The sequence below is a fragment of the Lethenteron reissneri genome, chromosome 25, assembly GCF_015708825.2.
Source record: "Lethenteron reissneri isolate LAM-NWPU_2019-01 chromosome 25, ASM1570882v1, whole genome shotgun sequence".
Classification (NCBI taxonomy): domain Eukaryota; kingdom Metazoa; phylum Chordata; class Hyperoartia; order Petromyzontiformes; family Petromyzontidae; genus Lethenteron; species Lethenteron reissneri.
Genome location: NC_083803.1, coordinates 825,592 through 838,790, shown reverse-complemented (window position 1 = coordinate 838,790; position 13,199 = coordinate 825,592). Strand labels below are relative to the sequence as shown.

The window sequence follows — 13,199 nt, the reverse complement described above, 5'->3', positions numbered from 1 at the left end:
CAGTACATAAAATCCATGATCTAATTCCATCTGTGAAAGATGTCATTCCTGACTTACAATACCCTGGAGTCTACAAACTGAGTTGCAGTTGTGGTGATTGCTACATTAGAGAAACGAAACGTCATATCTCTGTCTTCTTGGTTCTTTCGGTAAAGTCACGTAGAAGGGAAGTAATAAAATAATAAAAATAAAACATAATAAAATAAGTCATATCTCTGATCGTGTCCGCGAGCACAAGTCAGATCTGAAACACTGCAAAACTGATTCTTCCGCCGTTGCCGATCATTGATACAACGCTGTGGGCTCTCATGAAATTGTCTTTTCCGAGACTAAGGTGCTCTGCAAGTCTCCTGGCTACCATACACGAGGCCATCCAAATATACAAACACAGACATAATTTCAACCGTGATGATGGGTACAAACTTAGTAATCATTGGAAAGATGTTATAAACCATGCAAAAAATATTTAACTACATATATTTGGAGCATTCCTGGCAGCGATTTCAGCCGCACCACCTCTACATAACAATAGGCTCAGTCAACCATTCTACACAACAAAGACTAATTTCCTGGCAGCGATTTAAGCCGCACCACCGCTACATAATAATAGGCTCAAACAACCATTCTACACAACAAAGACTAATTACCTGGCAGCGATTTAAGCCGCATCATATCTACATAACAAAAAGGCTCAGTCCCTTTTACATGCACCTTTACATCATCCGCACCTAGCTTACACAACAAAGGCTCTTTCCTAACAGCGTGCTTCAGCTGCACTGAACCTCACAAAAATAATATTCAGGGCCTACCTTGGCTCCTCCCACCCTCAACCAGTATATATAAAAATATGGTTTTCTTGGAATTTCTCTCACTTGATACAGCTATCGTGCTGTGACTGTTCCACCTGAAGACGGAAGCTTGTGTTGCCTCCGAAACGTCGTGATTTTGATTTTACTTTTATTAATTTTAAATTTTATTTTACCTACGTGACTTTACCGAAAAAACCTAAGAATATGATGCCTCATACTCGGCCGCTCGTGTCGACCTCGTGTGCTCGGAAGGCCAAGGACCCAACGACCTGGTCTACTGCTCTGCGTGAGGAGCTGGCTTCGTCGGGTTGATTTCTTGCTCTGCCCGGCCCTCCCAAGGCGGCCGAGCCCAACCCGTCTGGAGGGCCGGCATCACAGACTCGTTCAAAACTCAATTTGCGTGATCCCGCACATTGCACACTCCCCCACCGTCATGGGCTGTCGCGCTCGTGTGAGTCTTGGCCAGTACTTGGCTGATCCTGCTCGCCATGTGGGTGAGAGATGTTGATTGTGGGGATTTCGTGCGCCGCGGTTGTCGGTGCGACCGGTTGTTAATTTGTGTTTTTGTCATGCATATATTGTACAGTTGGGTTTGGGTTATTTATTATTTCCTTGTTATGTTGTTGGAGCACACTTGTTGTTTGTTCTATTAGTTATGTCGGTTGCTTGCTTTGTGGGGAGTTAGCAGTCGGGAAGGCTGGAAGCTACGTAGGGGGAGGGTGATGTAGTGACTGTACTTGTCACTGTATGGTGCCGGGCTTGCAAGTCACGACCGGTAACGTTGTCATTACGGGCAGCCCGGGTTGTGTGCTGCAGTACCAACTCTAGCGTTGGTTTGGTGAGCGCTGGTTAGCGCGGAGGCACCGTGAGCAATGTGCGGTGCCGGCTCCCAGTGAGGGAGCAAGAGGGAGTGTCAGCCAGCCAGGGTTACTCTGGGGCATGACACTCTGGCTGACCTGTTGTCACGTGACCAGACAATACTGGAGGGGGGCCACCAGTGGACGGGAGTCGAGGGGTGGTCACGTGGTTCCGAGGGGCTCTCGAGAACATTCGAGAAGGAACTCGAGAAGCCTGGAAGGTGGGCGGGGCTGAAGGCGGAGCCAGCCCCAGCCCGGGAGCATATAATGAGAGCTCTGTGAGGAGCTCTGGGTTCTTCAAGTGTTGGTGTTGGAAGATCGACGTCGGGGAGTTCATTTAGTTCAAGTTAATTTTTCAAGTTAATTTATTAGGTATAGCCCTGTGAGCCATGAGGCTCTTAAGTCGGGTGCAACCACAACAAACAAAATATGAACACAGAACATCTTAAAGCGACGACACGTAACAGAAACATCCTGGAGTAAACCAGCAAATATTTTTTTAAAAGTATTAAAACACTGTGCGCAAAAATCCCAATGTGGTGCAAGTCAACAATAACAACCATAAGACAATTTATATTAACCATACGTTTTCGAATCACCAAAATAAAGCTATAAAAACAATGTAACAACAGTAATCATAGGAACTGTTAAATTTAACAATAAATGATATACATAGCACGTACGCCCAAACTTGCAGCCATAGCTGGTAGCATGACACTCCCAGTGTATGATGTGTGAGTGAGTCAGTGGTAGTGTGAGTGAGTGTATGATGTGCGAGTCAGCGTCAGTGTATTATGTGAGTGAGTCAGTGGTCCGGGACCCAGCTTGTGGTTCGGAACGGGATAGCGAACCGTGTCTAGTTCTGCCGCAGCGTGGTTAGATGAGCATTCGAGACCTGAGCGTAAGTCGTGTTACTTTACGTGTTGGTGTTAATAAAGTGTTGCTCCCGAGATAATGACTGCGACTCAGTTGGACTCACTAAAGAAGCAAAGACAGACTCAACATACGTATTATTTTTTAAGGGCAGCGGATGGCACAGCTGTTGCTGTACATACTGAATGTGCAATGGTATATGCACTGCAGTGAGAGAAATTACCAAAAATATACACTCCTTGTGCTGCATAGATGCCCACTGAACTGTTAAGCCCACTATTATAATATAACCTCTGAAAAAAATGACACAAATCTAGACTACATAGGATTATTTCTATGATTTAGCATTCTGTGGCCAACTTAAATGTGTAATAAAGGTCGTTGAGACAACTTCTGGAATTCAGTATTCTTTATTAAGTTTCTTTCACAGCTTCTCACTATACTCGTTCCTCTGCTCTATGGCTCCTTCACGCTGTTGGCAGACAGCGTGAGAGGGAGAGAGAGACTGCCGCGGCCCGCCACGTGGCAGGCTCCGGACCTCCGTACCCGCGTGGCTTCCACCTTCGTTCCTTCCAGCTCTGACCACGTGCTGTCCGTCTCCACCCCTTTTAATCCCTGGCCCACGTGGTGCCTCGCAGCCAATCCTCGGCCACCTCCCTGGAACCTTTCAGAGTCCATTCTATGGCCCCAAAGCCACGCCCCTAACTCGCCTCCCCATTGGTTGCGGCTGAAGCCAGCAGAGCCAATCATCCTCTTCCAGGTGTAACCTTCACATTACATTAGAGCTGCGCCCCTGGCTCGACTCCCCATTGGTTGTGGGCTGAGGCCGGCAGAGTCAATCATTACCATCCAGGTGTAACCAATTAATATTCCAGGTGTAACCCATTTATCATCCAGGTGTAACCTCACATTACATATGTAAACATACAGGATCCAAAAATAATTGGACAAGCTTGACCCATAAACATAGGTGTGTGTCATTTGTCTGCAGACAGATTAATCGTAACACTACTAAAGAAATTATTTCCAGCAGCATATGTGTGGGTAAATAGGAATACTGCTAAAATGTATGTGTAATGACATAGTGACATCTATTGGGTGGAAAAGGGAAGCATGGATACAGGCACCAATAGAAACATCATCCAATCCCAAAGGGAGAGGTATCTGGGCCAAAGGTAATGGGCGGGACTGGCCGAGATGATCCGGGAACTGGCCAGAAGGTTCCGCGAGAGGGCGTGGCCGGAGGCGGAGCCTAGCCGCGCCTGCGGCAATCTCAGCGGAGGCGGACTCGTGGTCGGTGTGGGGAGCCTTGGGTCCGGATTCCGTCACTGCTCACCGTCATCTCTCTCCATCCTTCGGCCACGTGGCAGATCTCCTGCGAAGTCCCATCACCCTCGCCGGCACGCTGTCAACCCGCGGCAAGGCCGGGAGTGGGCGGACAGAACCACACTGTGGGATCGACCACGTGTAGCCTGTAGGGATGCTAATATCTACGTCTGTACTTGGAGAAGGAAGAGAATAAGGTTGGCCTGTGGTGTGCCCGAATGTGAATAAAGAGAGTACCCCTCTACACGACGTGTCACGGAAGTCGCTCATTACATATGTATATAGCCCCATCTCCGTGACAAATTCAGAACATAAACTCTGCATGTTCCACAATCCCCCAGGGCCGTGTCCGACTTCCTTCTTATACGCTGTCTCAAACATTGCCATTGACAGATGCTCCCCACTGTGGCCTGATCTGTCATCGTAATATCAGATGCTACCCCTAAGAGCTGGTGACAGTACAATTCAAATATAGGCCCTAACTTCATCTCCCTTGCTACATTTTCTCCATTGCCCGCATTTTGGAAATGACTTATTCAACCTGCTAGACTTATTCAACGTTGAAAATATTTATGAAAGTGTATCACGTTCCCATTCGTCACAATCAGTAGAAACACACGTGTACTACAACCGACATCATTTCATGATTAATAAAAAAAACTGCACTGCCCTCAACTACGTTTTGATAAAAAAAACACCCCTAAAGACTACATTTAAAAAAAACATTTTATACATTCAAACAGCATTTTGTGGAATACACTTAAAATGTAATAAATTGACCATTTACAGTTATGTCAATCCACTGCTGGATGAAAGCTTCCCAATACTTGTGTCAGTAACCAGGGTAGTTTGACCATTCTTCACCACAATGGTCAGTATGGGTTGAAGGATGTGAGGGGGGGATCAATTAAGTTATCACGCACAACTGATGTTAGCCATGCTTGGTTATAATTTAACTCTGGTGGAAGAGTTCATAGCGCACCACTGCACTCCCCAAATACCACTCCATTAATATATTTCCACTTCGTTTCAATCAGAAAATATGAGTCGTGTCTTTTTGCTTACCATTTACCCTTCACAGCCTCCACAATGCGCGCATCGATTCATCCCGGTTCAGTGAACAGATGACCTGTGGCGATTCAAGGTCATAATTTCACTCAAGGGTTGATCGTGTCGTTTTCAGTCGTATTGGGATTGTGTTTCTTTATACGTCTTCTTTGCAACGTTAAGCCGAATTATAGCATTAGCATAACGCATGCGCGTATTGTACATTGTTATTCATAATAAAGGTTTTTGGGTTAGATCGCGTTATTTGTGTCGCAACCCTCCACCACCCGACACGGCCAATTAGTAAAACATGTGTCACGTTGACAAAAGACAAACAGTTCACTATTTTAGCCCACCGGTGTGTTGAAGAGTGGATCCACAACATTTACAATTTGAGTACGACGTTTCGCTGGAAGTTACATCCAGCATCTTCGAGCGATTTGCCAGAATAGTGAAGACATCCACCTGCTTCCGGTCTTAAATAGTGCAGGATGACGTCCTCATTGTTGAACCCCATCAGGATTCGAGATCAGAGGTGGGTGTGTATGCAATTCTGTAATAGATCAGTAATCATCCACTTAGCATGTGACGCACCTGTAAGGAATTGTTATAATAATGCATTATTTGTACACGTATTCTTGCATTCCAACATAACTGGTTTGCCGATTGGCACATTTTCCCACGTGATTGTGGGGTGGTTGGAGGCTTAGCTCGATTTGACATGATACCCACGCGATCTTAACCAAAAAGAAACCAATTGTGAATCCCATACATACTTGCACACGTTGCAATGCATTTACTGAGTATGAGTATATTTTAATGGACAAATCACTCTATGCCCATTTGTTACGAATACGACAGCAGAGCCATTGTATTTAAACCATTACTTCAAAGTTTCTGCAGCTGCTCCGACTAATCCAAGTGCACTGTGCTATGCAGGTAGCTTTGTGCGGTGTTTACGGTTAAATACTGCCATGTTTCCGCCATAAACAAGGCAAATAACTTACTATACCTTCAACTTAGGCTCCTAATCCATAAACGGAAGCTGAAATTGGTCCCATCTCAAAAGGCAAGAGGTGACTGGCAAGACTGGCACTACCATTGCGTTACTCCAACTACCTTGGAGTTACCCGACTCTTGGTACTTGGCAAGGTTTTGGCGTGTGTGCTTCCGGCAATGATCTGCCATCGACTCAGTGGCCCAACGTCTGGCTTCACAACAACAAAAAATTCAACGGATGACTGGACTGTGTGCCCTTGCTAAGAGTTTGTGTCGCAACCCTACAATTTTGGCAAAAGCTCCTTGCAGCCTGTGTTGATGTCAGGAAAGCATTCAATATGGTAGGTCCTGCAACGTCATGGAATTCCGACAAAGATTATAATTATTACCTCATAGCTGGTCTGTATGCAGAAAGAAACAATGCTGCCATGTGGTAAATATGCCTCTGTTTTTTTCCCAGTGAATTCTGGGGTGCGCGAGACGCGTGTACTTGCCCATGAAACCGCAACTCACGTGGGGGAGGTGCTTGCTTGGGGAGCGGGTCGTCGTCTGCGTGGTGCGTCAATTTACAGATTTGCTAAACAATCTTTCGTGAGCCCCCGAGGCCCTGGAAATTAAGTTGTTGGATTTGAAGGTATCCTGGGTTAAAGACGAAAATTCTGCCTCTTCGTGGCTTTGTACAGTTTTTGCAAGTATGTCGTGAGACTGTTGAGTGATGGATTGGTTTACTTACCTTGCAAGTGTTGCCCAAAGCAACGGAGATTCAGAATCCAGTCTCAAGACGACTCAATACTGCCGTACGGGGTAATACAATTGCTTAAACACAGTGATTGGCCTTTCTGTTGTCTAAGCAGGATAGTTTCATGTTTGCTGCTATCATAGCAGGACTGTTCCATATTTTCAAGGTTCTTGTGCTTTGTCTTTCTCTTTGGAGCCAAGATGCAGAGGCTCATTGATTGGATCGCTGAGGGCACAATTAAACTCCTATGTTACCAGGTCTCTTCGCAGGATCTTGGGGTACAGATGGGATGATTCTGTCTCTCACCAAAAGCCACTGGAGGAAACTCAGATGCGGTACTTTGGGTACGTGGCTCGTTTCCACTTGGGTTGGCCATGAAGGTCTGTGCTCAATAATCTTATGGCTGGAGGAAGGCCGAGGGGTCACCACCCACCGACCCGATGGCTGTATCAGATCAACCGTCAATGTTGAGCTGTGGGTATAGGCAGGGACCTCACTTGGTGTTTTTCCAGGAAAAACACGAGGAGTTGACACGGGGGGTGCTCCAACATGCCATCTCGGCTTATGCTCCCACAATTGACTTGTTTGCGACCGTTTAAACCTGTTAAACTTGGTATGGCTATTAAGGTGACTAGGCCAGTTATAATCAAGTGAAGAGAGTGAACAAGGTTTCCCAGCTCAATGAGCGGTGGTGTAGTGGCGGTGGAAGTCACGCATTCCTAAGGTGAAATCTACAGGACAACCACTGCCCTCGGTAGACCACATAGCAGCTCGTGTCCAGGCCAGCTATTTACCAATAGGAGCCCCTTTCACATTAAGATTCCAACTGAATATAACCGGTTTAACATAATGCGACATTCAGCTCGTTGACGCGAATGTATTTAATGCTCATTCCGATTTGAAGGGACAATGCCCTTGCTATTAACAATGCATTTTCAATGCTTTATTTCTCCGAGAACTTACTGCATTTAAATAAGACGTGTATTAACTCAATCCGGTAACAACTTTGCTAATAACTGGTATTGTATATATTAATAACAACGCAACACCACTCATCTCTTCGAGTACAGTATAAACGAGACTCTTGCTATACACTTCATTTAGGTCCACTGGCGGTCAGGAAATATTGATGAAACATTCTGTTCTTCTCGTCAAAGTAACAAAAAACAACCACGTTATGTTTAATGAAGCTGTAGTGTATTGCTTAGGTTCACGCGAAGGAGCAACTATACACCACTTTGTAAGCTAAATGCATTTCCCATCACCGCTGTAAAATTTGTCACCAAATTCTGAATTTACTATTCAAGTGAGCAGTGCAATTTTATTCAAAGAGTTTTCATGTTCACACAAACATGTTATAAAGTTTGTATCAATTAAGGTCCATGGGATTTTTTGTGAATAATATTGGACTAATACATTTTTTGTTTATAAGACAGTTTGATAAATTTTAATATTAAAAAGCATTGATACAATCAAGAAAATGACATGCAATGTTAATTGCCTTTTGACAAAGTTCTTATAATTTGAAGTTTAAATTACCAAAGCTTTGATTATTTTAAATTAAATTCACAGTTTTTAATGTTTTAAACATAAACACACAGGACTGCCACCATCAATCCACATAGCGTATGGGGTCGCTACACAGAGGGTACCCTAATCTAACGTTGATATGTTGCATTATCAGCTTGATGTAAACATTTAAATCAAAATGATTCCTCGGCATTGACCGTAACGAATGACAATCGTAGTGCTACACAATGGATAAAACTTGCATTCGGCAAAAACCATGGACCTCTATCGAGTCATTGTGTTCTACTAAATCTATTCACTTCATGGCTCTGGCTATTTATGGCTTGTGATCAATCTGTTCATGGTTCAAGATGCCTTGCAGCTCAGAGTCGGGTAAGGCATGATGGGCAGGTATACACGTGAGACTTCGTATGGCCCATCGTTAATGCTTCGATAACATTAATGTAGACTTCATACTTTAAACACAGGGCTCGAGCACAGCCACTCTAGAGGCAAGTGGTACACTTTGTTGTCTCTGCGTTAAGAATTAAATGCTAACGGCAGACACCTCACATCACCTTGGAGCTATGTCAATCTGTCCACTCAATGAGGGTAAGCAGAGGTACCGCTCTTCCAATGCAGGTTTGTGCCCGGTTGCATAAAGCCTCTTAAGTCACTTTCCCCCTTCGTTCCGTATTCCTAAATGCTTACCGGTATGGTAACGATCTTTAAAGATACACAAAATACAAATCTGAAGAGAAAAACTCTTGAGAAAAAAAACCCCCATAAAGATTTTGCTCATCAATTACCCTCTGCATGTATGTTTTTTTTAATTCGGTAAAAAATTGCATAACGACACTCGATAATTTGATTGAGGCCTGTCGAGGTCCCTTAAGAAGGAACGCGTTAAAGAAAGTGGAGACCGCCTACAGAACACATAATTAGGAATGTGAAATTGTTTGGAGGATTTATGAAGACATAATCAGCTACATTTGAAAATGTTTCCTGTATTTTATTAGAGTAACTGGTTCGTAAAGGCTGTCTTTGCCAGGCAAAAGTTTTCAAAATATAATAATTAAACTGATATATTTTTATCGACGATCAGACACGAACTACTCCAAAAATGTCTTGAATCAACTTGTTATATTTGAAGACTTCCCCATCAAAAACCGCTCAATTGAAGGATTCCGTTATTTTTTTATAAGAAAGAATATAAATTAACTTAATACTCTGAGGGGAAGCTCCTATTTTTTTTTTACCGTTTTCGAATTATTCAGATTTGAACATCATAAAATGCGGATTTGTTTAGTTCAAAACGGCTTGAATCCAAAATCTCAAAAACAAAAGCTATAACAATGGTTCTCAGTTTAATTTTCTTTGCTGTTTAACACTCTCTCAAACGGAAAAAAACTGCAATCTTATATTTTGAACGGTTTCTGAATGATACCACACACATGTGTGTGTATGGGGTACTTAAAATGAGATTTGGGCTTTAAAATGAAAAACCTGTTATCTTCTGATTTTTTTTCCTGTTGATTGTGTCCAAAAAGCTACCTATGTACCAAATTTCAGCTTCCTACTTTTCCGGACAGTATCCGAGAAGTTTTTGAGACATACATATTAAGGTCTTTATTTATATAGATATTAACACTTATTGTGCACAAATATGCAAAACGAAAGTGCCCAAGTTTAATATAAACTTCTCGAAACGCATCCTCGTGAATCTGATAGTACGAGTTGCGTACAATTACCCTCAATTGTCGGTTTAATTGAGCTGCATTCATTCAAGTAATTTGGTTATTGCAACGTGCCATACTTTGTACGTTATTTAATCAAAAGCTCTTTCTGCATTATACATTACGCCACTTATTATTACATTCATAAGCATTGAAATGTTGTTTATGTCGTTATTACCACTATTCTTTTATTTATATATAAGTACATAAAATTCACCTATTCCATGACGAAAAATTTGTCTTGTTTAAGGTACAATGGATGATGCAGACTTTATATGCAACGCTCCCAGTCATTACCTCAGGCAAGAAAATATTTTCCTTAAGGTGTTATCATATTTATAATTTACACGACTATGTCAATCCACCACAGGACAAACGCCTCTTCCACGCTCTGTCGCCATGAGGGCTGCTTGTGACCGTACTCAACTACGTTGGCCAGTGCGGTTGGTGAAGGGGGAGGACAGGACAGCTTCAGACATAGCTCGCCACTGATGTTAGCCGTGGCTGTGAATCAAACTCCTGCAGCCGCGCCTGTAGTAGTGCGCCAACCACTACGTGACTACTGCACTTTAGGGAGGGAAAAAAAACTTAAGGTATTTTATGCAACCAGGAGTTTATAATTAGAAACTGATGAAATGGTGGCAACTGTAAAAGACAATGAGTAAGCAGGACATTTTACAATGTTATGAATACAGCTTTATTTCTGAATATCGTCTTTTTAAAAATGTTGGCGATGCTTCCATAAATTAAATTGTATAACTCTAAAATCAGAATTCAACCAAAACATTTATCACACCTACAGAGGAAGAGCCCTCCTGAAATGCAAGTTTGCTTAAAGATTAAACCAGAGATGTTCCCAATGTTGCTTTTTTCACCAAGCTTCGTAAGAGCTTTCTGGGCTAAGCATGTCTGGGGTTGTGAATCCTGCCTCTGCAAGAGCCCAGTCGCTTTTGCTTCAGTCGACCCTGCGGTGCGCTGGTGCCGACTCTCACTTGAAGCGGTTGAGGGGGGGGGGGGGCACGCCCCATCAACACGAGGAACGGGAGAGCGGCTAAAGTACTACTATAGCACTACTAGAGCACTACTGCAACACCTTGCGATTACAGGGAGCCAGGCCGGTACAGCGGGGGGGGGGGGGGGGGGGGCATGTGCTCGGCGATTGTTTATGTAAAGGGACGGGCAACGGTAATACTTCTTCTTTTTCCATTTGACGAAATGAATGGATGCTTATTGAACTTTAAAATACACCAGTGATATAATTTGTATTTGTAAGTATAAAAAAATGACAACTACTTCCACGTTTGTAGGATATCTCAGGCTTCCCCTCTGTGGACTACAAAAAATCCAGTCACTGTTACCGCAGTTACAAAACCAACATGCAAAATGTTAACTAACGCTAATTTTAATAATCTGTGTTAATGTTATCTTAAATTACACTTGCCCATTTCAGCTTAACAGAGATTATATATGGTTGAACTCAAATAACGATCTTTGGGCTTTTCGTAAGACATCACAAGTTCACCCATGCGAGGTTGCTGGTTAAAACTGCAATGGGCTGCCGATGGAATCCGTCTCAAACGAAACTGCGCTCAGACGCCGGTGCGTTCTGTACGTCCTCGTCCCTTATCCCAGCCATAGGGCAGTTTCACTGTCGGTGAAATCGCTTTAGAACAACGATAGAAATCCCAATGACCTTTTACATTAACAAATACAGGACATGTATGTATTATATAACCTAATGGTTGTAAGGAAACCCCAGCAACTAACCACTGGCTTGGATGGCTCAATTGGGATGCCATGCAGCTTGTGCTCTGCATGACACGTGTGCAGGTGGGTTGTATGTGTACTCGGATTTTTCTTGTGCGATGCCCATACAATGACGTGCGTTGTACCACTTATAATGACAATGCCACACTACCACTCGACAACAAAGCGGCTCGACCGTGTGTGTGTGTGTGAATGTGCTCGGCAGTCTGTGCCTGCCGGCGCGTCCGTGTTGCGCGCACGAACCGCGTTCGTCGTGCGCGTGTGGATTATTCGCGCATCCCCCTTCCCGCGTCATAGGCGGCCGATGACCATCACGTCAACCACCTCCCCCTTGCGCAGCTCCAGGTACTGCTCCGTTTTGGGCGGCAGCATCAGGAGGCCGTTGGCGCTCCTCATGCTGCTCAAGCGGCTGCTCAGCTGGTTGCCTGTGCCGACGCATCGCGCACACGCGCACGAGATTGAGGCCGAAGTGCATTATTCCAAGCGACAGTTGCAAGCCATGGGCTAAAATGTATGCAAAGTGTGAGACCAATTTTTTTTTTTAAACTGTTTCTGGAGCATTCAAATTGTCAGGGTGTAAAGCGCACAGAACGCACCCAATTTGATCAGATCCCGGATGCTGGGTAAGCGTTTGGATGGACAACCACCATAGTGGGGTGGGGCTACATGGTAGCAAATACAGAAAATCCCATTTTTGTACCGCACTTCTATACTCCCACATCTACGCCATCCCTCTTTACGAACCCGCGCTGCGCAGCATAGTGAAGTATGGTAACATGGATCCCCATGACTCGCATGGAGTGGGGAGGGGCCCTCATCCCAGCTGACTGAAAATAAAGGTTGTGCACGCGCACAGAGCAAAACTAAAATAAACCAGAATCCTATCTGCAACCTCATATTCCCAGCCACTGAGCTGAAACATGCAAAGCATAGATTTGGTCAGTGTGATTTAAGGTTACCAAAGCCTAATACAATGGACTCCACCTTAGTGCACACGCACAAACACAGTCTGCTAAAATTAAAAACCGTTCTGTTGATTCCATTTATCTGACATTATCTTACAATCTTCTTGGTTCTTTCGGTAAAGTCACGTAGAATGGAAATAACAAAATAATAAAAATAAAACATAATTAAATAATTCTCACGACGTTTCGGCCACAACGCAAGCAGCCGTCCTCAGGTGGAGAGCAGGTCTGTCGAGTAGACAGTCTGAATGACCCACTCCAGGCTTGGAGTGACTATTTAAGCTGGGATGGAGGGGGGAAGGGCGCCTTGACGAAATAATTTGCATATCAAGAGAAATTTAGCATATTGATGGGAAATGCAGATATGCGATTAGTACTACTTGTGAAATGCATAGGAGGTTTGGCTTTAAACCTGCATTTCCCATAAATGTGCTAAATTTCTCTTGATATGCAAATTATTTTGTCAAGGCGCCCATCCCCCCTCCATCCCAGCTTAAATAGTCGCTCCAAGCCTGGAGTGTGTCATTCAGACTGTCTACTCGACAGACCTGCTCTCCACCTGAGGACGGCTG

At 44.0% G+C, this 13,199-nt stretch overlaps 1 protein-coding gene across 2 annotated transcripts in view; it reads right to left on the bottom strand.

Annotated features, from left to right (window-relative positions):
- Positions 1 to 7,957: 7,957 nt before the first annotated feature.
- Positions 7,958 to 13,199, bottom strand: part of LOC133346965 (gephyrin-like) — an 82,065-nt gene continuing 76,823 nt past the window's right edge. For both annotated transcript variants that reach the window (XM_061558811.1, XM_061558812.1), the window contains one exon: positions 7,958 to 12,087. In XM_061558811.1, coding sequence (XP_061414795.1) covers positions 11,954 to 12,087 — 134 coding nt within the window. In that variant the 3' untranslated portion in view covers positions 7,958 to 11,953. The remainder of the gene's footprint in view (positions 12,088 to 13,199) is intronic.